General features: G+C 41.4%; 2 protein-coding genes across 3 annotated transcripts; one reads left to right on the top strand and one right to left on the bottom strand.

Annotated features, from left to right (window-relative positions):
• Nucleotides 1-141: 141 nt before the first annotated feature.
• top3a (DNA topoisomerase III alpha) lies at nucleotides 142-20595 on the bottom strand. Of its 2 annotated transcripts, none has more exons than XM_062438303.1 (19): nucleotides 20537-20595; nucleotides 17233-17292; nucleotides 17040-17113; nucleotides 16856-16931; nucleotides 16316-16424; nucleotides 15932-16075; nucleotides 15675-15845; nucleotides 15483-15583; nucleotides 9337-9411; nucleotides 9036-9118; nucleotides 8494-8704; nucleotides 7923-8108; nucleotides 7677-7806; nucleotides 7396-7509; nucleotides 6515-6680; nucleotides 6200-6349; nucleotides 5899-6021; nucleotides 1918-2660; nucleotides 142-331 (listed from the first exon to the last, which is right to left on the bottom strand). In XM_062438303.1, exons 3-19 carry the CDS (start codon nucleotides 17096-17098, stop codon nucleotides 168-170), a joined length of 2805 nt encoding a protein of 934 aa, XP_062294287.1. In that variant the 5' UTR covers nucleotides 17099-17113; nucleotides 17233-17292; nucleotides 20537-20595; the 3' UTR covers nucleotides 142-167. The 2 variants fall into 2 exon arrangements, with proteins under 2 accessions (XP_062294287.1, XP_062294286.1); XM_062438302.1 differs by lacking the exon at nucleotides 20537-20595 and adding an exon at nucleotides 18300-18778.
• On the top strand, nucleotides 19952-27349 carry smcr8a (Smith-Magenis syndrome chromosome region, candidate 8a). The gene is made up of 3 exons (XM_062438305.1): nucleotides 19952-21125; nucleotides 21347-23128; nucleotides 24633-27349. The coding sequence occupies exons 1-3, from the start codon at nucleotides 20524-20526 to the stop codon at nucleotides 25090-25092; spliced, it is 2844 nt and encodes a 947-aa protein (XP_062294289.1). The 5' UTR covers nucleotides 19952-20523; the 3' UTR covers nucleotides 25093-27349.
• The last annotated feature ends 532 nt before the right edge of the window (nucleotides 27350-27881 follow it).

Below are 27881 nucleotides of genomic sequence, written 5' to 3'. Positions count from 1 at the left end.
CTGTTTCAACTCAGGAAAGGATGCAGGGTCCGGAAGAGATTTTATGGTACTTAAATCAGAGTTGCTGCATATTTTGAAAAAAAAAAATATATATAAATCTGATACAGGCTGTAAGTCCACAAAGCTCTGGAGCAGTCTCAGTGGGGATGTTGAACCACAGGCAGCTGTCACCGCTGGGGGCAGGTGACTCGGGTGTGTCCCGGCAAATGGCAGATGCCGCAGGTACGTGGTTTCTTAGCAGCGGGGGGTCTGTTACCGCCAGCATCTCCCGTTATCCTCCTTCCCTTCTTCCCTCCGTCTCCACCGCCGTTAAATGTGACACCAAAACCACCTGACACAGAGGAGCAGAGGTCAAACCCTACATGAGCTGGTTTTATGCCACTGAGTACAAAACATAAAATACTTTTCTGTTTTTTCTGTGTGCTGTAGGAGCCGTGTCAGTTTGGTAAATGAAAGCCTCAAGGTCTCAGTGGGAGTGTTTGAGTCGTGACAGCTTTTCTTTATCATTAAGTAAGGACGTAGGTGAGAAGCATCTCTCTCATGTTTGATCTGAGTGTTCGGTACATCTTGTCTGCTTTGCATGCGGGCAACAAATATGATGTGTTTTATTGAGCTGTGAGAAGTAAATGAAATACACTACACATGTCTGCCTGTGGTACATTGCTGTGTAAGGACTGATGAGTGTTCTTCACTTTAATGTGAAACAGTGTAAGTTTGTGATGCAGAGACAGTAAAGTGTTATAATCTGATAAGTGTCACACAACACAATCAAATGTGCTCTAAAAATGTTAAAGTCCTTTGTATCGAACTTTTCTGAAACACTAATTTAGTGATTTGAAAGGTGATTATACTCCTTGATGCAACCACGGTGTTCCACTGATCTATTTTTAATACAAAGTAGCCCTTTTTTTAACTTGACGCAGCTGGTCTCAAAATGTCTCACTTAGTAACAAGACTAGGGCCCCAAAACATGCTTTACACTCAAACGAATGCACACGATTTGAGATACGCAAGATTGATCCCACATGTCGTCTTTTTTTCTGGGGAGACACCTGAAAACTCTTTACATTGTCACAAGCTCAAGCTGCAGTCGACGAGAGAGCTGCCCCCTTTCATTCAGGCTGACCAGTTAAACGAAGCTTGTGCTGAATTTTGTCACCTTCATACAGACAGGAATTCTTCTTCTTCCTGTGTGAGCGACTCGAGGTTGCACATTGTGCCTTCTCTCTTTTCTTTTTTTCTGTGCAGTAAGTGCAGCAGTACATGCTCCTCCACTCCATGCTTGTTTACTACTGTAGTCATGGAAGTGCTCTGTTTGACTCTAAGTAGCCTATATTACCTTCTTGAGAACTGAGATTGATCCCCCCCCCCCCCATTGCCCCTGCTGTGCAAGGCGCAATTTCTTGTGCTTTGAAGTCAATACTAATGAGAGCATGTGAACATACTGATGTTTAGCAGGTGAACCATCTTAGATTAGCATGTTAGCATGCTGACATTTTCTTTTTAGCAGAAAGAAACAGCTGAGGAAACCGATAGGAATGTCATTATTTTATGAACAAATATAATTACTGGATAAAGTGAAATTTTGACCTGATGATGGCGCTACATGAACATCGAAGGCATCACAATTCATCCTGAGGAGGACATGAATGTGTGCATCAAGTCTGAAGGCATCTAATAGTTGATATATTTCATTGCCGTTCCCAGACATCCACTGCCAGCATAGAATTCAAAGGATATTCATTTCAGGCTTCAGGGTAAAAACAAATAGAACAGATATGTGTGTGTGTGTGTGTGTGTGTGTGTGTGTGTGTGTGTGTGTGTGTGTGTGTGTGTGTATGTGTGTGTGTGTGTGTGTGTGTGTGTGTGTGTGTGTGTGTGTGTGTGTGTGTGTGTGTGTGTGTGTGTGAGTCTTACCTGGTGGCGGTACATTCTCGTCAGCCCACTGGAAGAAGCCACACTGCTGTTCTCTCGGTTTCCCGCAGGTGTGGAACGTTCGACCCTTGTTTGGACCGTCTTTTTGCACCGTGCGTGTCACTGCTGCTTCATTACAGTTACACATAATCTGGTCCCCTTGTCCTCCCGCAGACCCAACCTGGTCCCTGCCTACTCCGGGGGGGTTGTTCCTGAACCCCAGTGAAGGCCTCGGAGGTTGGGAGGTCATTGGCGGTGGCAGCGCAGGCCCTCGACTCTGCGGTGGCCCCTGCTGACTCGGCTGATCTGCCCACAGAAAGAAGTTGCAGCTCCCGCCGTTGCATTTGTAGAACTGGCGCCCTTGGTTGGGACCGTCTTTGCGCACGGTCAGGAGGAGCGCATCCTGACCACAGTTACACACAATGACATCACTGTTGGTGTCTGCGCTGATGCCGCCGCCACCTGGTGGAGGCCTTGGCTGCGGGGCCCAGGAGGGGACAGGTGGAAGGGAAGGTCGAGGATTTGATCTCGGGGCTCTGGGTGGCTCTGCTCTGGAGGGTCTTGGAACTGGTGGACCACGGTCCTCTCCTCCACCTCCACCTCCACCTCCACCTCCACCTCCCCCTGCTCGGAGGTATTTCAGGTCCAGCACCTCTCTGAGTGTCTCGTCGCATCCGCCGATGCAGCCGACAAATTCTAAAGGCATCATGGGAGGTAGGCTGCCCCTTCGGAAATTGAACTTTAACCTGACGAATGAAGGACACACAGGAGACAAAGCTTGAGGACGTCAACCTCAGGATAAAAACCAGATGTGCAATGAGATGTGCTGGACTGGGCTGGGATGTTTGGCCTTCATTGTGTAGAGTTATGTGAGTACAGAGTTTGAGTCTTCAAATCTTATGAACAGAGCAATAATTTCCAAAATGACCACCATCACACTTATTAGAGGACACAAATTCAGGGATTGAGACCATAATTAAAAAACAGTTGTCAGTTGGAGACAGGGGTTCTTTTATGGCAGCATCTAGCGACCATTACTGACACTGCACTTCAGGGTACGGATTCAAGCTGTGATAGTTACCATCTGCTTTTTCAGTGAGGGAGTCAGTTGCTGTTGCACTTGACCACAAACATTTAGTTGAAAAGAGGGTTTGAAAGTCTTTAGGGTTAAAATAATGGGCATCAACCTTCCTTAGTTGAGTGAACTGGTGACCCTTGCACATGCAAAGAGGGGATTTATTTATTTATAGTTGCACCTTAAAATAAAATGTAACGACATGTCAAATCCTCATAAATAACTGCAAGGATTATCTGAGCTGAGCCAGCAGTTGAGCTCCTGTGTGATGCAGCACAAAAGAAAAGGTGAGTCGATGATGATGATGATGGTCCGTCAAATAGAAAGATGATGAGGAGTTTAGAATATAATCCAATTTCTTTTGCAGACTTATTTGTCTTGTATACATTTTCAGAATCTTTTTAAATCACCATAAAAAACTTTTTAAGGAGCTTGTATGTTAATATTTATTTGCATGTTCTGTCCATCTGGTGTGTTAAATGAATCTATAAATACAGCAGGAGTATTAACTATGGGAATTTGCTGAAATGTAAAAATGTGACAATACTGTGTACTTGTCCTGTAAAAGCAGTGCATCAAAAAGGGGTTGAAGGAATCTGCTTTTCACAATTTGTGTCTGTAAAACAAAAGTCGAGATGGTACAGCAAGTTGCCGTGGCGACCAGCGAGGCGGCAGCGGTTATTACTGCATGCATCTGCTGCATCACAGCATCTGAAAGTTATCCAACACGCTGTAACTGCTGGGTGAAATCTGATTTTTGAAAAAACCCACTGATATTGTTTTAGTGTAAGTGCTGTAGTTCAACTCTGAGCTCTGTACCAGATTGGTTGCTATGGTAACAGATGCTGTTGTGGAGCGTTTTGGCTCGCTGCTTGCGAGCGTGCCCTATATCTGGACCGAGCTGAGGCACGTGCTTGAGGGGTTAACGCCCACTGGTGTAAACAACAGTTTTGACAAGTTTCTCTCACTGGTGAAGCCACTGAGAGCCTCGTGTGTGTTTGTTGGAGTGAAGATCAGCTTCCACGGCTGACAACTCTGAGCTCCCACACACTCTTCTCAATAATAAAGAAATATAAGCTGTGTGTTCATGGCAAAAACAGGCACTTGAAATGAAAAGAAAATGTTTTGTAAGTTTAATATGTGTGGACCTATAGGTGAATTGTTTCGAGAGGAGATTATGTGGACTAATGGATCCCTGACAAAACACATTTATAACACATAAAAACGTTGTTCACCTTTAGAACATAAACAGCATAGAGGTAAGATGAGCGGATTGAGGGCATGGCATTGAACAACACTGCTGTTGTGTGAGCCTTAAACACTCAGCTATATAAAGGGTGTCCATAAAGTCTCTTTACAATTTAACACATTTATTACAAAAGCAAATAAATAGACAAATCTGTGGAAATTGAATCATTTAATAAACGTCTATATGGGCACCGTTAGTTGCACGAAGCACATCAAGATGGTACTCGATTTCTTGCCATGTTCACTGTAGCATAGCCTCAATGGTGGCAATGGCATCAGTGATCTTTTGCTTCAGGTCGTTGATGTCCCGTACAGTACATAGAACAAATCTGATTAACATATCTCATCAATCTTTTGTAATGAATTTTTTAAATTGTAAAGAGACTTTGTGGACACCCTGTACAAGTTTGTTTGTATATTTGTTTTGTTTGTTTGCTTTGCCTTATCTGTGATATCTGTGATTTGCAAAAAGGAAACAAATTGAAGTACTAGATGTTTAAGATCTGTTTAACTTCTGTATGCCATATTATGTATTTCTTCGAATAAAGCATATACTAAAAAAATAAAATAAATACTCAGCTATGAGGACATGCCACCAACTGTTATCCTAAACTACTAATCTTCTATTTCACTACTGTCTGCCTGGTTGTTTGCTTCAAGGGTTAATCCACTATATTAATATTGCACTTCCATTCAACTGAGAGACTCATAAGAGACACATTAAGGATGACTAAGAGTCCCACTAGCAGCTCTGTGATGCTGTATTTAAGCTGTCATTATGGCTCAAATGAAGGATTTGTCAGAAACCTCTCCCTCATGTTTGTGATATGGGAATATAGGGAGATGCGTCCAACAATTTTTGTAGTTTTCCAGAACAGACAAGCGCCCCCACTGTACCAGCTCATTCTGAGAATACGGGCACCTTCGGGCACAGTGGCATCAGCATGCTCACAATGACAATGCTAACAAAGTCCAGCAGAAGCTAGCAGGAATGCTATTTATTTGAAGGTGTTGTCTTTAGCCCCATGGTGGCACTACTTATAAAGTTATAGGAGCACAAAAGATGATCAAGTCTTAACTAACCCTGATCTCATGAAAGATTAAAAAGTATAGTATGCAGGATTTTCCTAAAAAAACAAAACAAACCCAACAATGTATAGACTCATAATACAAAAACAATTTCTCTCAATCATCAGTTATGATCCACTAGAAGTGAGTGGCCCGTTTACATCACTGTCTCCTCTGCTCTGCGTCATGGATGTATAAAGAGCTGCAGGTCTGTGTCTGTCTGACCGAGGGAGGGGCTGAGACACACACACACACACACACACACACACACACACACACACACATACACACACACACACACACACACACACACACACACACGAAGATAACCACTGTGAAACAATCAGAAAATAATGTTTTATTTCTCTGATACACTGCTTTGTTCTCGATGGAACCAATCGCTCTTTTCATTCACTTTCTAGCTTGCTCGACCACCGCTGCTCTCTCTCACTCACTCACTGTGGTGTTGAGCCAGTTTGGAAGGGCCAACTTTGAATCTTTGACTGTTGTGTATTTACAAATGGGTTGGTTTGAATGGAGCACAGCTTTGTGAACTAACCAGTAAAAGAGTCCAAAATAAGATAAATACTCACATGTGAACAGGGTGTGGCTGACAGGTGGGACAGATGCTGCTATCTCTGCTGACCTCCAGCACTGTATCAGGGAACCACACTGCAGTCTTACAGTCCGGGAAGCCCACACAGGACAGGTACTTACTGCAGGGGGGCGGAGACAGAGTGGGGAGGACAGGTGGAGGACAGTTGTTAGAAAGTAAAACCACAAAAGCATACATAAGAAAAATGGTTGGAGAGGTTGAAGGTGGGGGTAAAGATACAAGAAATGCAGAGTCTTGTGATGATATAGTTTAAGCTCTTTTCCCTCGTCTCATCTCACCTGTTTCCTTCCTTCTTCTTCTTCAGTACCATGTCCCGCCCGCAGTTAGGGCACTTTCTGACCGGCAAAGGGATATCCATGTCCTGCTGCTGCTCTGCTTCAGTGATCTCCAGAGCTGCACCCAGATACGGCGACAGGGCTTCATCTAACCTGAGGCCAAAATAGAAAATTACTTCTTCCGTAAGTGACAACAACCGGCAGCCTGCAGTGATTACAGGACGGGTGTGACTAATCCATTGACGTAATGCTACTGATTTGGGTACAGATGATGCGTCAGAAAGACATAAATGTGCTAGAAGGTAAAGAGTGACTAACTTCTTTGCCTTCCTGACAGATTCAATGAAGACAGTCTTGTATTTCTGGATGTGGTGCCGCAGCACGTTCAGTTTGTCCTTCCTTCCCACTGATACCTCCTTGAGGTCCGCTTCCAGTTCAGAGCGTAGGTTTGGTTTAGACATCTCATAGCCCATGGAGTTATAACCTGAATGAACACGACAAAAGGAGGCTTCAGCATCAACGCAGAGTGTGTGTTAATTTCATTCATCAAGTAGTGTGATCATTTCACTCTCAGTGATGTGAAGTTCATGCTTTGTCCTTTCCTCGTGCCAACTTGTAGGAGATGTGATCATATACAACAAAACAGAAGGTTAAATGCTTATTTAACACGCTAAAATTAAATTACCCCCAACACTCCTTTCCGTACTGTGAACAGCACCACTCGGCCAGACAAATACACTTAAAGTTGTTCTTTAATTAGCTCTATGTGACAATGTGTCATCTTTCTCTGCTTTCCTGTGGAGGGGTCATCCGTAGCATGTGGCCCCACATCTCTGCAAACCTCAGAGCAGGAAGGGGGACAACCCCTGGTCCATTCATTGGTCCATCATGCAGCCTAGACCCTGTGTCATCTCTGTTGTGCGCAGTTAAAGTCCATTTCTGATTTCATTGTCCTTTGCACAAATGACTGTTATCACGTGGAAGTGCTTTACTTAGATTTTTATTTAATAGCCTATTTTTATTTCAAATACTTTATATGGTCTATGGGTGAAGCAGCAATAATAAATCACCATGAGGGGGATAGATTGTTGTCCCCACCAAGGATAAAAATAACTCAGCAAAGGCAGGGATATACAGACCAGAGGAGGCGAAATGCCCCCCCCCCCGGCAAATTGCATCCTGTGTATGTGTGTACATACCCTCCACCAGCCCCATCCCGAGCTCTCCGGGGAGAAACCTCTGGTCTGCTGTCAATCCCACGTACATGCGACTCTTTATAGTCTCGATGTGATCTGCGTGTGTTGCATCTGTGCCTGTAATACACACAATTCACACAGGAACGTTTTAGAGATACAAAATCATTTCTCCTGTATTTTCCTCATAAAAAGTTCATAAGTAAGTGTTTGTGAAATTAGAAACACTCTAGAAACATTAGAAACACAGTCTCCCATGTGTGTACGTGTGTGTGTTTGAACTCTACCGATGCCGTGCTTCTCCATCAGTGAAATGAGGTCGGCTTCAGTGAGCAGCTGCGGAGGACTCGTCTGTCCGTCCACCATCTCGATAGCAGAAGGCTGGAACTGGGAGCCTTGCTCATACACTGGAATCACCTGCCACGAACAAAGCGGGGATCCTGAGTTAACGTCCGTGTTCATTAAGTCCCCCCCAACCTTTTTTTTTTAATAGCGAAGCCTTCAGATGAGCACCAACAAACAAACACACACACCTTGGTGCTCCACCTGTCGTACGGGTAAACGTCCAGGTAGTTCCTTGCAATGATCATGAGTCCCGATGCAGAGAACTTCTCCCGGGCGATTTCTATGTCCACCACAGTCTCCTTCCCCACAGCATCCTGGGATACACAAGCCAGGAAGTGCCGGACGATGAACTCGTACAAACGACTTTCATTGCCCTGGACGCAGAAGAAACAGAAAATCATTGCTTCATACAGTTTATCGTCCTCAAGATTGTTGACTGAAGTTCACAAACTGCTCAATAAATAAAAAACAAAAACAAGGTGGCAAAAAAGCTCTTTATTCCTTTTTGCCCTGAAAAATGCTACTATGATTTACTATGATTAAAAATGAACATTTTAGTGGCAAAATCTGACATCAACATGTATTACAAATATACAATTGCATATATAATTATATTACAAACATATAACTGTACAAGATGTTTGTTTAGACATGTCCCCAGAGGCTGGAAATTGCCTCTGAGAGGTAAAAAATAGCAAATATCTATGAATAAATGAATGAATTATGTACAAAACTGAGTTCCTGTTTTTGTGGACTTACCTGCAGTGTGTTGGTGAACTTGGTGGGGTGTATGGGGGGATGGGCTTCGTCAGAGTTCTTGCCCTGTCGCGGGTTGGGACCCCCGGGCTGTTCGAGCACCCGCTGAGCGAATGTCCCCCAGTCCTGACTATGCGTCTGCAGCTCCACCAGGGGGGCGAGAGCCAGGCTTGCAGGGAAGCTGTTTGTCTCTGTACGGGGGTAACTGATAAACCTGAGAGGAAACAAACACACAGTCACAACAAGTCATCTTGGCACCGCACAAACGGAGACTTTGGAAATGTGACATCGCTGGTAAACCCTTCCTGAAAGACACCACACTGCCAGATGGCGCCTTTTTATGTACAAAAATAAGCACATCTTTGAGGTGCTTCCAAAGTTCAAATGAGAGATTCAAAATACTAAGTGTTGATGAACTGATAAGGACATTAAGCATATAGACCAAGACAATACTTTTCTGTGTGTCCCACATTGTAGGCAAAATAAAGTAGACAGCAGTGAGTAAATGACCTAAAATGCTGCCTGTTCAAAACTCAGACACTCACCCTTTAGTGTAGAGCTTTTCTGCAATTTTCATGGTCTCTTTGGCATTTATTTTCAGCTTCCGAGATACCAGTTTCTCCATCTCCTGTTGGTTTAGAACAGAAAAGATAAAGATGAAGATAAAGGACTGTTGAGAGTGGGACAAAGCAGCGAGTAGGTTTACGACTCAGGAGACAGAAGCTGACAAATTAAAACTGTGTGCTGAGAAAACAACATTCATTTTGTAACATAAACATCCACAGCCTGATTATGTATGAGAATGTGCATATGTATGTGTGTAGCTATTTGAATATATATTCTTACCACTGTGTCCAAAGGCAGCGGCCTCCACTTGCTCTTGGGCTTGCTGGTTACTGAGGTGACTGTTGCTATGGGATCCTGGAAATGAATAAACTGATATTCTCATGTGCACCTTTTTACACGTGGCTTTTAGCACATTGTATTCAGGCAGGTTGACAACACATTCAAATATAATGCTTTGTCCTGAGCTAACAGCTGCAGCTGCATTCTTCCTTTAGTTAACAGCAGATACACAAACAGGAGGCAGAGAGGGGTTTGATCTGCAGCACTGGTCACCCCCAACCTCAGAATAGTTTTTGGGATGCAGAAACAAATCAAAAAGTGAAAGAAGAGTTTGGCAGCTGCTTTGTTTCCTGACGATTGATGAACTTTTAACTTTATAGGGATCATCATGGGTGCAAATAGGTCTTAATCCAACAGGGCATCATTATAAATGGTAACAGGATCTTTCAAATTAATACATCAATCAAAGACCAGCCGGTCCAATTTGCATCAGAATTGTACCAAATTGTGATGGTCAGCTGTTTGAAGCTTCAATACTTCCAGACAGGTGCAGAATGGTTAGGCCACATTAAGATCATCTTTAGCCCTGCATGAAAAAATACAGCCCCTCATTCATATAAATGAGCTTTACTAACTGTTAGTCACTAGTATTAACTATTGTTAACCACTTCAGACTCATTGATCTGTTAATAAAACTTCCTTCCTACTTTCCTTATAAACACAGCCCCTTGTATTTTTGAAGGGCTGCAATTAACTTATTGCAACTTAATTATTTTCATTATTGATTTATTAATCTGCTTATTGATTTTTTTCTTGAGTATTCATTTTGTCTATACAATGTCAGAAAAGAGTGAAAATGCCTGTTTTAATACCCACGGTCAAAGGTCATGTCTTTAATTATCCAACTTTGTCGGACAACAGCTCAAAATCCAAAGATATTCAGTTTACCACCATGTGTGACAAAGTGAAGAATTATGTCATCACATCTAAAAGGCTCAATCCAGCCAAGTTTTTGCATTTTTTATTAAAAACAGACTTTAATGATAATTTGGTTAACAAAATAGCTTATTAATTTTCCGTTAATCAATGGGCTATTTACAGTCTGAATGCTGCTTAATGAGAGTGAAACCATATCAATGAGAGGAAGAAGATAATAACTATAGCTCCATAGAGATGGATGATGATAGGTAGTAGGGTTGTCACTACGAGTGACATTGGGTATAGTATAGAAAATTAATTATAGACATTCCCCTGTTGATATAAAAATATGAATTAATTAACAATTTGGAGACTTCTTTAGTGCAAAGATTTAATTATCAAATATGTAATCATGCATCTCTAAGTTTAGTAGAGATGCATGTGATACAATTGTAGTAATTTGCCTTTATTTATATATGTAAAGGCCTATATTATATTTTCATAATCACTCAACTGTGACTTTTTCTGTTGATTATCTATTACTTATCAAAAGGAGGGAAACAACCACATCCAGATTTTTGACAAACACCAGTGTGCAGTGACGTACAGTATTTGTGTTATCTGAATTTGGCTCCTGATAGTTACATCTTGCACCGTGGCAAACAGTGAAAACCAGCTTAGTGATAATTACACCCTTGTCAGCTTTGAGCATCTTGGCAAACAACAAGTGTGAGTGTTTTTCTGACGGTCATGGATTCAGATGGATTCTGCTGCATTAGCAACGGCAGTTACAAAAACATAGGATGTACTGACACTATCACACAAAGTTAAAATGACCACCATGACTACACAAAGAGTGTGTAGGTGATAATAATAGTGGCTGAGTGGTATGATAATAACTGCTTATATTGTCATTGTCTCCTCATACATACATTGTCATTATAACTCTTTGTGCATGTAGGAGGAAAGGAGATTTGATATTGAGATATTGCAGCATAGTGGGGTCTGGTCTGGTTAGCAGTAAACACGGCAGTCAATGTAACAGTGAATGTTGAGTATGAGCTACAGTTTGAAGGGGTTAAAGTTAACTACATCTTAGCACTGAATCTTTAAGTAGGTTTTACTGTGCTTCCTGAACAAAGTCAGGAGGCTGGGGCAAATTGTTTCAGACACAGCAGCTTTTGTTAAAATAATGTCACTCTAAAATCTCTGGCTGATTTACTCTTATTTTTCTTATGGTCTGATGCCTTTTATGACTTTTACCGAAACCACTGGAACTTACAGGAATGAAAGAATGAGTATACAGAGACAGACTTATGGCGACACTATATTAGTCCCACTTTTGCTGGGGACCCCCTGGGGATTCCTGGGCCCCACTTTGAGAACCATTGATGTAAAGGGTTTGAACGACCCTCGAAATAGAAGGAAAAAAAGAAAAGAATCGATTACTTTTTATGCCTAGAAATGAATCATACTGAGTATTAGAATGTCAAATTCTTTTAGGTTTAGGATGTGGGACAGACTGTTACCTGTACGAGGCTTAATACCACCTTGTTAGGGACATGGCAAATGCTGTGTTAGGGGGAAAAATAATCCGATTGACTTCAATTTCAAAAAGGCTAGAATAAAGGAAGAATGTAAAACTAGAAAAAAGTAGATAACCTGGAAAAACAACAAAGAAAATACATCCGTTGAAAATCTCCACAAGCCTAAAGAGGCTAAACATAAACTTAAAGATCTTCTGTTGGAAAAAAGATTGAAAGAAATGTAAGATTCTTGAAACAAAAATACTACAAGCATTACAACTAGGAGTAGAGCTAGCCGCCTCTTGGCACCCCAATTGAGAAAAAAAGTGTCACAACAGCCCAAAAATCAGCGGAACAAATAACACAAGCCATTCCTATATAAACCATGTAAAATTTCAGAAGCCTTTGCTGCATTTTTACAAAGATCTACACTCAGACAAAAAAAAACTGAAAGCAACCCACAAATAATTGATTCCTTACTAAAATCCACCAAACTACCTAAAATAGACCCTATTTCATTTTTAGTGAGTTTATGGACAGACCGATAACCAATAAGAGGAAATTGAAGATGTAATGAGAACTGTTGTTGGCTCTAAAGAAGGTGAAAATCTCAGTGAGGACAAAAGAACAAAGATCTCATGAGTTGCATCTCCTAAAGGCCAGTTGCATTATTAAATATAGACTGTAAATTGTTAGTTTCTATTCTAGCTAAGTGAGTGGAGTCGGTTATACATCCAGACCAGACAAGATTTATAGTCATTGCTATCTGCATTCACTGACTGCTTAATGTTATGGAGTATAGTAAGAAGTACCCAGATCCCTGCATGGCTTTAGCGGTTGATGCAGAAAAAGCATTTGACCGTGTATCCTGTCTGTTTCTATTTTGAACCTACACGCTATGACTGCTCCTTTTAGCATTAATCACTGAACAGCTGACGCAGGTGATACGAGATGATATAATTGTCAAAGGGATAGAAATCAGCAGGAAATCCATAAAATGTCTCTATGTGAATGACGTTTTAGTTTATATATTGGAACCTCTAAGTTCAGTCCTGAGGCTGATGTATTGCTTGGCCAAATTTGGAAACCTTTCAGGATATAAAGTCAATGTTAATAAAACAAAAGCTTTAGTTCTGAACTTGCTTATCACATACCAGATGAGAGCATTATTTTGTTCAAGTGGCCTACGGAAGGTATATATTTGGGCACGACAATACAACAATATAAGTAATATAAGACAAACTATAATAAATTAATTCAAGTAAGTTAGTCTGTACTCCAATTCCTATATCAAACGCTCCATTCACTGAGGATAAAGCCATAGAAGACACACTATGTAGATGGTAAATAACTACTCTTATAGTTCGAAGAGTGGTGCAGCGGACATTTGGTCTCCTAAGTGATGTACTGGTGTTGGCAAGAATTGCTCATCTAAAAAGGTTTTATACCCCTAAAATTACATACAAAAGATTGAGACACCAGTTAAAGATCAGGAATTACAAACATTTGAAATGTTGTCTAAAGCATTTAATCTGTCAAGATAAGATATATTTTTTAAGATATCCTCAAATAATATAATAGTTTTTTGCTCTAACATCCAAATTGAAATAGCCTGAAAAAATATGATTTCCCAACTGAACAATACGTATGATAAAAAGATTCAATACAGAAAGCGCACAAGAGAGCAAAATCCAATCAATATAGAGCATAATCTAGTATGAAAAAAGAAAATACCCTACATATTAAATAAAAATGGGAATGGGGGAATTAGAGAGGAGGTTTGGGAAGGTATCTCTTTAGAAACTCAAAGTCACTTTATTTACTCAAATGTATGGAGAGAGTTCAGTGGAAAACAGTTTTCCTAAGAACTCCCCACATACTTTCCAAAATAGACGCCAGTCAACAAGAGCATGATGGAGGAAATGCGGAGAGAAGTCTACAACAATATATACTTTAGAAGGGCTTTCTCTTGGATAACTTTTGGAGGGAGATATTTGATTTACTTGATAAAAAATATTTGGTTTTCAACTACTGAGGCACCCATCGCTGGCCATGCTTGAGGCCTGAAGCAGTGATGAGCAGGAAAAAGATGAACTGACTGTGTATTCTTGGCTGCTGCAGGCCAAGAAAGCAATAACACTGAGCTGGCTTAAAAAAGACCCTCCAACGTATGGCGCATGGCAGTCAGTAGTTAAAGGAATTTACACAATTGAAAAAAATAACTTTCATGCTGAGACTGCAAAATGCACGATTCAAAAACTGATGGTCACCTTGGCTAGAAGTGATGGAAGAAGGATGGAGTGAGGCATGCTTGGAACACTTTTGGGTTTCATCAGTTTTTATTGTGAGGAGTGTTCTGGTGATGTCAGTGTTATGGTTTATATTATTTTTGGTTTGAATCTTACTTATTTTTTGTTGTTGCGCCTTTTAGTTTTGTTTGGTTTTTTTTTATTGGCTAACTAATGGTTTTATAAACAGTTTCTGAATAGCACTGTCCCAGAGATAGAAGTGATGAGTTGATGAGGGGGCGGAGGGCAGTGGATGAGGGTAGGGATGAAGATGTGCATGTGTAGGAGGGTGTTTTTGAATATATATGTGGCTGAAAGTAGAGGTGAAAGTGGCACACAAACGGATTGATTGAGAGAATGAATAACGAAAGGGCTGAGTGTAATTTGTTGGTTGGGTTGGGGAAGTGGCGTAAAATTGTGAGGATAGCGACAGGAAAGTAAAGAAATCTATACATGTTACAAGTTTTTGATTTTTTTAAAGTAAAATTTAAAAGAAAAATATTGTAATAACTAGAATATGTGTTTGCACAATTAACGTAAGGTTGAAAAAGAGAGGCATCCAGCTCATGTGATACTGAGAAAACAGAAGTCATAAAAGTGTTATTCAGACCCATATTTTACTTTGAATTTCCTGTTTTAGCAAACAAATCTCTAAAATACTGAGCATGACAAATAAATGTCAGAGTCATAATCTTTGATTTTGTGTTCATTTTCCAGTACAAATAACTAACTAAGGGCTCCACTGTGAGGATGGAGAATCTTGTGTGCAGTTGTACATAAGAAAATGTGGTTTAATTAATTGTTACCAAGGTAAATGTGACTATTAACTTTGATTGTGTTTTGTTACTCTAGACTAGTGACAATCAAGTCCCATCCTCACATATGTAAGATTAGTGACAGTTCAATCTGCAAAAAATATAATAATAATTCAAAAAGTTCAAAAAGAACATATTAGCGCCATGTAAATGCTTAGTGTCATCATTTGTATCTGGTTGGAATAAATGATTAATGGAAGATTCATGTGAAGGGGGTTAGCCCCACAGTTAGCAACAATGGGTTAGCCTAACCTAACAAGTTGACTGACTGCCCCCACCCCTCTGATATTGGCTAATGCTGGTCAGTATAGACATTTTGATGTATCACCCAGAAGTATTCTTGACTTTTTAAATGAAATGTATAAAATCACATCCCATGTAAGCAGTTGATCCGAAAACTTCAATCAGAATTTAAAAAAGGGATGCATCACAGAACCTCAGATTTGATTCAATAAGAACAGCAGCGATCTCACTAGATACAATTTGTAGTAGATGATTTACATGTTGTGTGGACTGTTTTAATTCATTATAGCATTCTAAAATTCCGATTCATATTTAGACAAGTTAACATACTCAGAATAAAACATAAGGTCACACACCTCCATGCATATCTGGTACAGCACCAGGCAAGCTGTGTGGTTGAAGAGTCGGTTTCTCGTCCAACTGAACTCTACAACGTCCTCCTCCACCTCGTGCATCACTGAGACAAAGTAAAACCCAGAAAACAGAAGGGAGGAGTGAGACTCTGTATAAAACTGGATCTGTGTGTCTGATCGTGGCAGATTTTGTACCTTTGATCTTGTAGAAAGTCTCAGGTATGAAAGCCTGGATGGCTTTGAAGCGCTCCACCACAAAGCCAAGAGTGGGAAACTGACAGCTGCCGTATGAAATCAGCTGATTGGCCAGAGACTCTGGAAAGATCTTCTGCAGGCGAAGGGTCTGGAAGCGAGTGAAGGATGCACCTGCAGATGATGAGCACAGGAGAGAGAATTAGTGTATTAATACGTCTCTTTGCACTGTGCATCACAGTGTGAGGGTGCTACCTCACCTATCCGCAGGTCCAGCTCCTGGCGGACATCCACGGCATCGCTGATGTTAGAATCCGGCTCAATCAGAGTCTCACAAGCTCTCTGTATGGAGTTTGGGGTGATCTCAGAAAACTTTGCCCGGAAGACTTGTAAATTTGGCTTCACTAAAAAATACATGTGCAAACACAAACAAACACACACACACAAACATATATTGTTAACAGGAGCTTTACGCAGATAATTATACACAAAACCTTCTAGTCTCTGGCCTTTATACCATCATAGAAACATGGGTCACTCATTCCCCCACACAAACAAGACATACTACTATGTACTTTACATTTCTTTAAAGGAATTTAGTTGCACATTCACACAAAAACAACAAACACATATTACAATCGTACCTGCTTTACAGACATCTATGATTTCAAAGCCGATGTTTTCTCCCTCTCTGTCACAATCAGTCCAGATGACTAAGGCCTGGCACTGCCTCACCTCTTTCTCCAATGTCCGCTACAGAGAAAGAGGCAAGAAAGAGGATTAGATAGAGAGTTAAAGTTTCATTAAAATCTTTCAAGTCCATGCCTGTTATCTATATCAATCATTATTATATCTGAAAATGGTGGCCTCCTACTGCTAAGAGATGAAAAGACAATAAAAGTACATCATCTGGGCTGACCTTGAAATAAAGAACAGTTGGTTTAGTTTATCCTGGTTTTATGAATATACAGTCATTCTGCAACAGCACAACTTATTGGAGAGAAAGGAAAATTGAAATTGGGTTGGGAGTACATCCTGGTTAAAGGACTATTACAATCACTTATATCACACACACACAAACACACAATGCAGTTACAGCAGGAGTGACAGGTCCCATAAATTCATTACAATACAAAGTAAAGATGTGTTTTTGTGATTCATTGCAGGACAGTATATAAGCATACCTTTATTTGCACCATGTTATCTGGACAGTACTTCTCTACTTCAGCATCAAATAACAGCACCGGATTACAACTGTGCCTTTGGAAAGAAAAGAAACACACAATCAGCACTTAGTGTATAAAAAGTAAGTATGTGTATGATATACAGTTATGCACACAGGCCTTTTTTTTTTTTTTTTAAACTTACCATTTCTGGTATGGCGCTTTAAACTCTTGACCCAGTAAATGGCCTGATACTGACGTCATTGTTACCGTCACATTCTGGAGCAAGACGGGGAATGATGAAAGCAACAAAATCAATGACAACATAAAACATAAAACAACATATCAGACAAATGCAAGTGTGCATAATATTTAATTGTTTCACTCTATTCACTTACCTGACCAAAGAGATGATATTCATATTCATAGATTTTGTTAAACTTTGACAGCCCTTCTCTCTGAAATGAAAAAGAAGGCCATTAGTGCTGACGTAAAAAAAGAGAAAAAAATAAATAGGAGGAACAGAGGATGCCATATGTATTTATCATTTGTCTTTTACAGCTTGATGGTCTTTTCTTCAGACTGAGTCAGAGAGGCACTAAGTCAACTCTATGGTCATTCTGACACTGTAGTTTTATATTTGAGGTGTATTAGATTATTTTGTCCAGTGTTGCTGTTATTTTGTTAACCCAGAGTTTTATTTATCCCATTTATGTAATCAAGCACCTGCAGGTGGACAGTATGACAACATATGTAAACTGTGACATTAATGTATCTACTGTCAGAGGCTTTGATAAAGAACGGGTTCACCGTTTTTCATGTCTGCTTTAAAACAATAGTCAAGTGCCTAAATGAACATCAAATATGTTTTTCTTGCGGTAATCATTCCTCCTGTTCTTTCTTGCTATGAGGAGGGCCCTCTTCATAATGCACTTACAATGTAAGTAATGAGGGACAAAATCTTTTCTGTGCAAAAAATGTATTTAAAAGTTCATAAGAAGCTAATTTGAAGCGTTCAAATTAGTCAAATCAAGTATGGCAGGTATTTTTCAATATTACTGTCCAAGGAAACACAAAGAAGTAATTTGATGCTAAAATGACTGTAAATGTGGCAGATATCCACTTGATATGACAAACTCAGACTGCTGAAGCCTCATATAAGCTTCAAATAAACTTTTAAATGACTGTGTGGACACACTGTGGATTTTGTCCTCCATCACTTCCACTAGAAACACATTTGAAGGAGATCTTTTAACAGCCAGTATGAACAGGAGGAATGATTACACAGAGGAAAACATCTTTTACTGTTTATATAAACACCTGACTGTTGTTTTAGGTCAGACTTGCAAACCTTTAAACTTATCACTCTGTTTATGCACTGAGAAGCAGCAAATTCTTTATGTCATTTTAGCTGCACTATTCGACTAACTCAAGGTGAGCTGGAGTTGTTTGAGACAGGACTAACCCTCCTGGACCTCCCGTTGGACATGATCTCTGAGATGCCTTTGGCTGCATCGTTCTTCTCGGCGACGCAGAGGACCCGGGTGATTTTACCACGGCCCCGGAGCATGTCTGCCGGCTGCGGTCGGTCCTGACACCGGCTAATCTGCGCCGTACACACAAACCTCCTCCGGACGTCTGGCCAGTGTAGTCCCGAGCGAAGCAAATATCTACCGAGGAGATTCAGTGCCAGCATGCCGTATAGCTCTCAAATGAGGCGGCCTGTCCTCTAGGCAACCCCGCTGCTGTCTGTCCACTGTGTGCTAGCATGTTAGCTCCGGCATCCACATAAAGCTACTACCTGGTCCCAAAACACTTTTACAAAGAGCTAAAAAGTCCTCACCTTTTCACTAACTTCACTACCGATTAACCAAACAGGGACAGAACAACGCTAAGCCTTTAAAACATATAAATAAAACATTAATATGAGACTTATTTTCTTGTTTACAAACTCGGCGCCCGCCTGTCAAACACTACCGTAATCACGGTCGTACTGTCGTAAAAATACTGGTACTACCAACGGTCTCAATAAAATCAATAAATGTTTTTTTAATATAATATATATAAGTACATTCAGATTGGCAATTATCTACATATGCAACATGTGTCGGATTAATAATTATACGTTGTATCGATAAATATATGTTTAATTAATAGTACTGTCAAATTACAAAAGGAAATTCCACCCTAAATCAGAATTTACATTTCTCCATTTAATGATCTACAAACCTTCATTACCACTGAAGACAGTGAGCTAATGTCTTCAAAATTGTCTCTGCATATTTAACATTCAGTTCAGTATTTTGTATAGTTTGTATATTTACAAAAATACATAAAAATAGGATTCAGTATTACACAAAACATTTAGCCACACATGGCAGCATAGAGACACTGAAAAGGAGCTTCTTGTCAGGGAAATAAAATGATCATACTTTATTTTATGCTTTATATGTCCATAATTTTGGACTCATGGACAGACAGAAAATATGTAATTTCATGTTAAGTATACGTAAAAGAGAGACAATGGTGACAGCCATGTATTTTAGATAAAAGTTGTTGAGTTAATAAAATGTTGCTGTTTATCAAATTAATTTCAGGATACATACTTTATTATCAATTTAAGATTATTTTTATATAATTTTTTATATTTTTTATACTTAATAATTTCAACAAAAGTTGAAGAAAATTCAACTGCACAACTGACCAAAAGAAAAAAAGATGTTTGGGGAAAGGGAACTAACTCATAACATCAGTATGGCAATAAATTACTTTATTGTAAGGGCTCATTAATCTTTATTGATATTAATAACAAACAATAATTACACCCAAATTAAACTTGTTTGAATGTAATGCTTGTTTGTTATTCATTTATTAGTAGTAGCTATAATTTATTTACTTAGATTTTGGTTTAATTTTATGAGTCAAATATTTTCACTGTATCTGTGAAGTAGCTCCAGGATTTGCAGTCATTTACTCTTTGAAATGTGAACAGTTCAAACCTTTTCACACTCTAACAAAATATGTGAAAGTTGTTGTTTTAGGGTGGATTTTCTCCAGACGGGAGGTGGGTTTGGTCACCTGACAAGACTACAACCAGCTGGGTAAACATGGCGTCTGTGTCTGAATGTGAAAATCAGATATAACGGCTTCTGTGTGTTAGCGGGATTTCTGTGTGTCCGTCTCGCCGCATTGAAGCTGAAAACACAGAGACGTGATGGACTCGACGCATGAAGACCTGATGAGGAGGAGCCCGCTGCTCTGGGGTTTGTCTCTCTGTACAGCATCAATGGTCTGATGCCTGCTCGGGAGTCTGTGACTGGCGCAAGATAATTGCTTTTGTTAACAGGAACCCTGACTTGTATTTCTGCTCGTTTTTATTTTCTCAGATTAATGTAACGCTCCCGTTCTGTGGACTGGTTATCTGCAGGGGTGCAGCTGAATTTCGGGCCCCTTATGCTCTGGGACACCCCCCCCCCCCCTTTTTAAAAAAATATATATATATAATCTGTCTTGTTTTTTGTCTGGACTCTCCATCTTCTTTAACCTCTCTGTTTAAAGTGCAGTCTGGACAATGTGAGGGTAGAATGATCAGTCTGAGTGTCCTGTGTGCTGCTGCGCTCTGACAGCTGGTTTATTAGCTGAGCTGCACTGTGTGTTGTGTGTCTCATGCCTTGCTCAACAACACCACTATGATAGGCTCACCTGACCTGGTGGCTTTCACTAAAGAGGACGAGTATGGGCAGACCAGTCCCGACCCCTGGGCTCTCCCCGAGGAGTTCTCTGTTCCCCTCTATCCGCTGGCTGACTCCAACCCTTGGGCCAAAACCTCCTATGCCAAGTTCACCAAAGACTTCATCCTCATCTCTGAGTTCTCTGAACAGGTGGGCCCTCAGCCTCTCCTCACCATCCCTGATGACCCTAAAATCTGCGGCACCTTCGATCTCAACTACTTCTCCCTGCGCATCATGTCAGTGGATTACCAGGCCTCCTTCGTGGGGCATCCACCCGGCAGCGGCTACCCAAGGCTCAGCTTTGTGGAGGACTCCAGGGTGGTGCTGGGCGACTCAAAGGAGGGGGCGTTCGCCTACGTCCACCACCTTACGCTTTACGACCTGGAAGCGAGGGGCTTTGTGCGACCGTTCTGCATGGCGTATGTTTCAGCAGATGAGAGGAAGATCATGCTGCAGTTCCAAGAGCTGTCCCTCCGCTTCTCGCAGGCCTCTGAGTGTCTGAAGGCTGGAAACAGAAGAGCCTTCGCCAAGGAACTGCAGAGGAAGCTCCGAGACCTGGAGTAAGAACTTCAATACTGCCATCCCACATAGATAGACATAGATTGAATAAGGATCATTTGTCTCGTAACCTCCTGATCTTACAGTGCAGGTTTTTTAGTGTGTCATTTGTCTCTGTTGTGTATTGCTACTTAGTTACTCTGATGCTCCTCTTGAGGAAAATGTTCAATCATGTCGACGTCATGACCCATTTGCGTCAATAAGTGTGTGTTCTTTCCCTCAGGTACACTCACTCGGTGCTGCAGAGGGAGGAGGGTCTGCAGAGAGAGGCGGGCCCTCAGCGCATGTACTCCGCTCACGCCGTGGAGAAGGCCAACGAGCTTGCCAACGTGGAAAAGAGCATCTATGAACACAGAGACCTGTTGAAACAGATCAGCTTGTACAATCGCCGCCCGCGCCGGGACCCTCACGCCGTCACCTGCCAGAAGTGTATGTCCGAGTGCTTGAGCGAGTGCGAGGCGCTGCTGGACAAATACGCCAAGCTTGCCAACCCCTTCAGTTACAACAACAAAGGGGAGAAGAGGGAGGAGGGTCAGGCTGATGGTGGAGGAGGTGATGGAGAAGGGGACGAGGAAGAGGACGAGAGCGTTAAACGTAGGCCGTCCTACACGCCACAGCTGATCAAAGCTAAGTCCGCCAAGTGTTTTGACAAGCGCCTCAAGACACTCCTAGAGCTGTGTGAAAACACTTTCTACAGCGCCACCGTGGAGCTCCTGAAGGAGACGGAGAGGAGTTTCCGAGGCGACTTGTGCTACCTGCACACACGCCGCCTGGACAGGGCGCTATGCAGGAAACAGAGAATTACCAACTTCCTGTTTGAGGAAGACCTCGGTGATGACGATGAGGACGAAGGGAGAACACTCAGACCATTCTGTGCTGTGAACCATGCCGTAGACAACTACTCACTCTTAAACCCTCCTCCTATAGTGCTGGGGCCAGATCATTTAGAGCTCGACTCTTTGGAGCCACCGGACCCGTTAGACCCAGCCTCCGAGACCAGCCATACTCAGGAGAGTGAGCTTGGGCTTAGGGAGAGCCACCTGGAGTCTTCCCCTTCAGACCAGACTCTGGAGACCCAGGAGAGTTCGGAGGAGACCAAAGGCAGCTTTAGCAGTGACAAGAGCGGGCTGGGACAATCCGAGAGGCAACAGAATCTGGCTGGTATGAAGTCAGAAGCTCCTGATCCTGATCCTGACTCTGATTTGACACCGGACCCAGACCATAACACTGACATGGAGAGGGAGAGCAGCAGTGAGGAGACGGAGACCACTGCAGGAGATGATGAGGGTGACAACAAAGAAGACCAGACGCCCACCTCTTTACTGGAAGTGGTCTCTGGGCTGGAGGCCAGCAGGGAGGATGTGTGTGAGGGAGAAGCTGAGGAGGTGTCTGATCTGCTGGTTCAAATAGACACGGCATGCTGTATGGCCCAAGAGGGTTTCCTTTATGAGGCTTCTGCACCAGAAGCAGTGCCTCGCCTGAGCCAAAACTCCCACCCACAGCCCCTCTCTCAAACGCTGGTGGTCAACCAGGAGCCCCAGGCCCAGATTCCACTCCAGGACGACTATACTGTGGGTTCCCCGTGCTCAGAAAGCCCCGCAGCTGGGCTGGAGCTGCCTGTGGGGCTCCTGGGAGATGCTGTTTCCCGCACCTCAGTGGAGGATGGGTGGGACTGTACCATGAGTGCTTCTACAGGGTCTGACCGGGCTGCCTCACCGCTCGGCTACGGAGGGACAGTGACCCTGCGTCAGAGGAAGAAGGCTGGACAAGGAGCCTTGAGGTTTGTGCGACAGTACCCGTTTGCCATGCAAGCTCTGTGGTGTCTGCTGAGTGGAAGGACCCTGGTGGTGCTCGGGGCAGATGAGGGGAGGGTCCGCCGCCTGGTTGCTGCTCTGGCCCTCTTCGTGCCCAGTCCTGGGAAGTGTGGTGAGAGGATTCAAGCTTGGCTGTCCTGCCCATTCACCCTTACTGACCTGCAGAGGTGGAAACTCATTGGATTGCAACGGTATATCCAGTTTGTATTTTAATTTAAAGCATTTAACAAAAACGTATGTACAAAGCTTACAGAAAGGGCTCAACGCAGAATAGGTGAAACAAAAGATAGATGATGTTATTAACATTTACTTAAACATTGAGTTTGATGACGGAGTCTCATTTGTAGCTTGTATCACAGTACTACTCTCCTGTTACTTATCTGGTATGACTCAGTTGCTTATGACTCACAACTAACTATTCACATCTGTCCTCCTTTTTTTCCCATTCCTTTCTTTTCAATCTCAACTAATTTTCTTTATAAATATGAGTGGGCTGTGAAGTATTTTACCTTCAGAGAGGAAAGTTGTAGGCGCTGAGAGATAGACACACACAATGGAGGAGGGTGTCAGGTGGGATTGTGACATTTCTGATTTTCAATCCAGTAGTTATGTATCAAATGATTCACCAAGTACATGTTAACGTGTTTTCCTCATATTATAAATGCTACATCATTACATACCAAACAGAGACCAACTTATACTATTTTTTTATTTCAAAGTTTCACATTTAAATTATATTATATGCCTACTTGGTTGAACATAAGAAGTAATTGAGAAAGGCACTCGGCTGTATTAAAAATGTACTTAATCGTAACAACACCATGAACATTGAACTGTAGATTTTGTTCATTTGTACATCCCTACCCTCTTAATGTTGAGCAGACATGTCCACATAGCTTTATATTAGCTATTTGGTGATAATGATTGAAAGGGTCAAACACACAAGGTAACAAATAACAGTGTCCATAGAACTATAGAATTCTTACAGCAACTATAATTGCTGTAAGAATTCTGCAAAACAATTGCTAAATATAACATGTGATGAACTATGTGCAGATTTTGTAATGTAATGTAATGTTTTGGTAGAGCTCAAGTGTCACTGTGGAAGTACAGTTAAAATACATGTAAAGAAAAACAAATGATGAACATGATGGTAGAATTGGAATTGCAGACTGTACTTACTGATGATGTGTAAACCCGATGGGGTTGAGAATGAATGTCTAATGGAATCAACTGAAAAAAGGGTAGATCTGCAACGATTAGTTGATTAATTGATTAGTCAGTGGACAGAAAATGAATCAGCAACTATTTAAATATTGAGTTAATTGTTTTAGTTATTTTTTAAACAGCACTGCTAAATATTTGCTTGTATAAGCTTCTCAAATTTGTGGATTTGAAGCATTTCCTTGTCATACATGGCAGGAAACTGAATATATTTGGATTTTGGACTGTTGATCGGACAAAACGACAAATAATCAGCTGAATCATTGATAATGAAAATAATCGTTAGTGGAAGTTTACATTCTTGTTTGGTCTTTTTTCTTCATTATTACTGAAGCACTGAAATTTACAACTTTGTTGGTTTAGCTTTAGGATTAGAGTAGTTAAAAGAACATTTTGAAATCAATAATGGTGGAAGTGGAATAAAAATGATATGTTGCTGACTTTACAAATATTTGTCTCTCTCTCCCCCAGAGTGGCATCCCCTGTGGGCTCCAGCATGCTTTATTCGCTGTCCCGCTACAGTCGCTACATCTCCATCCTGGATGCAGACCAGAAGACCTTGCGCTGTCCACCATATCGCGGCCAACTTCTTGCCAACATAGCCGACCACCGCACCTACATCCGCCGTGGTTCCACCTACTTCCTTCACGTGCAGAGCACTCTCTGTCGCCTGGCAGCCAAGGCCTTCCTGTTTACCTTCACCCACCACCTGCACCTGCCGGTGAGCTCTACGGAGGGTCCAGAGGGCCTGGAGGGCCGACGCTGCTGCTTCCTGCAGGAGCAGCTGGGGCTGGGGGAGGAGGACAGCCACATACTGCTCTACCTCAGCCAGCTCATCACTCATCAGTACCTACAGCCTGCCAACAGGAGCAGTGCAACAGCACCTTGTTTTAGTTTTAACTACAGCACCAGCGTTTTATACAAAATCTAATACTATACTGGGGAGGAGGATTCACACACTAATTTTAGCAGGAATCACCTGTGATCCTTTGGTTTTCTAATGGACCAAAGGTGATCTCAATAAGGTCTAAAATGATTTTAGTTTCAGAGCAAACTGGTTTTGTTTTATCTGTGTAATCTTTCTGCCTTGCTATGTTTTCTCTGGTCTCACTCTTTCCTCTGTGTGCAGGAAAATAGGAAATAGAGTGAGAAGTGAATGTCAGTGAGTGGCGTATTGACACTCACAAACACACACTCACCCACACACATAGACAATGTTGACAGAAACAGATGAAGGTCAGCTCTACTTATTGAGCCATTTGTGTGTTTTTCCCCTCCATGGAAATAAATGTTACTCGTGCTGGCTTTTATTTAAGGTCAGCCTACGCTCACACACATTATTTTCTCATCTTCGAAGGCTCAATCCATCAAAGGCTGTCTGTATGTCGTAAGTGCTGGTCCGACCCCGACCAGCCTGCTAACAGGTTAAATCACAGCTCTGTCAACACCCAGCAATCACTGAGCCATTTTATCAGCTATGATACAGGATCGTCTGAACTATAAGTAAACTGTTTTTTTCAGGATTGCTGTAACAAACTCGCAAATGCTGAAATTTTCCGCCTGTAGAGATCAGACGTCTCTCTGAATCTGTCCATGATAGCATAATGGCAGCGTGTAGGCTCGTTACAGCTGGTTTTGTGACATGCCTCTCTCTTTGAAAACTAAAAGGCACCACATAACTTTCAAAGGACAAACCCTCTCTGAAGCCTAATCTTTGATTATTTTTCTCTTTCACTTTCAAAACACTTTCAGTTTTCTCTTTCATACATTTCTTCTCTCTCTATTTCTAATTTTGCTTGTTTGAATGAATTCTTGACATTCCTGCATTAATGGATGAACGTCCATTTTTTTTTTGTTCCAAATGGTGATACGATGTTGGATTTTAGCTGAGTAGATTTGATGTTTGAGAGTATGGAGGATACATTGCCAGAGGCTGCTTGGTTGGTTGTGATGCATGAAGAGAAGTGTATTTGCTGTGTGAATTAGATCCAGTCAGCTCCGCGTGATAATTGCATGTTCAGAAGAATAACGTCACCACACACACACACACATAATCACCCACGAAGGGCCAGCAGCCGCCAAAACCTGCCCATATTATCTGCTGGTGGGCATTTTCATGCATATGACTGTAAACAGTCAGGAGAATTTTAAAGCTACTTAACCTAAATGTATTGAATTTCACTGTTGTCTTAAAGTTGTGTGAGAGTATTGTGGTGTCAGCATGAGACTGTCTTGTGCCAGGTTGAATTATCGTATTGATAATATTTCTGTTTTGTTATATTTGGAGGAACTGACTCGGACGAGCTGCTGAACAGTTTGAAAAGATGTTACTGAGACGGTGTTTTGTTTGCATAGATTTTATTATGTGACACATTAATTCCTTGTGCCATCAAAAACAAAACTTTAACACCTGATTGAGGACAGTTGCCTTCTGAGCGATCCCTTGTTGGATCTGCGTCATGAACAAAACTCAACTGATGTTGATCGTTATGCTGACGACGCCCTGATTTTTGTGATTGAAGGATGATTGAAAGCTGCTCAAGTCAGAAATCTGTATATTTAAATCGGCCAGTGAAACAACTCTGAAGAAGCATCTCTGATAGTATTTTAGATTTTACTGTCCCTCACTGAGTGGCTATAATTCTGTATCTAGGATGGTAACTGTACTTGTGAATGCATGATCAGAGCATTGATGTGAAAGGTTGAACGATGTTGGGATCATGGCTGCTGTCCTTCCTACTATGAAGGCAGATTTAGGTTTTAAGGCATATTTGTGTGTCACTGCACTGACTTGCCTCAGGCAAATGCTTTTAACTATGAAGAGTGACCTCACATTTTAATCACATCTTATGTATTATTTCATTTTTAGTGCTATTTTTTTTTTGCATGTAACGTCTTTTTTTTTTTTTTAAACTGCTTAAATAACACATTTTTCTGCTCAGATGTTACAGCAGTTGTTTTACCAGCTATAGTCCCTCAAATGCAAAAAGGGTGAATGTAATCTTAATAAGCCATACCACAGTGTGCTTAATATGTTGTCACTCAGTGTCCTTAAGTTGCCATATCATGTCTTTCTGTGCACCTTTTGTATGACATCATGAGGGGCCGGTGATTTCAATAGAGCACGTTGTGAATGTCTTGATGCTTTTATGTAATGTTGCTGATATTCATTTATTCCATTAAATTATTTGACTCCATCTCTGAGTTGATCCCTCTTTCAGTCAGTAGTTACTGTAGGTCAGAGTATCTGTTGTGTTGTGTGTGCCAAATCTCGCTGTGAGATGTAGGGAGGGGCAGACCGGTGCAATTTACAGATTAAACATCAAGACTCCAACAGGCTCCTGTCTGTGACACTTGCTTTAGCGATGACGAATGTGCAAGTATTTAAGGTGTCATGAATAATAAACGCTAATCTGTGAAGACGTTTAATTGCCCTGCTGGAGCAGCAGGATGAAAGGTGACGGCAGAAGAAAAAGTGCCAGTAATTGAAAGAAAAACATTTGCAGCCATCCTGTCATGTTCAGTCTTGACTGCTGAGAGTAAAGATTATCTGCAATGATTCTGCCTCAGATGAGAGGATAAAACAGAAACAATTCCCCCTTGTGAAAAGTTTTATGGGAGAAAAACTAACTTTTATAATATTATACCTATTCCTGTCTCCAGCAGCTGACATGGTTGTGGCCTGTTGTTCCTTAGATTTTTGAAAATTTCAAATCAGTG

The sequence above is a fragment of the Scomber scombrus genome, chromosome 18 (assembly GCF_963691925.1).
Source record: "Scomber scombrus chromosome 18, fScoSco1.1, whole genome shotgun sequence".
Classification (NCBI taxonomy): Eukaryota; Metazoa; Chordata; class Actinopteri; order Scombriformes; family Scombridae; genus Scomber; species Scomber scombrus.
Note: the sequence above shows the minus strand (reverse complement) of the source record. Positions and strands in the feature narration are given on the sequence as shown.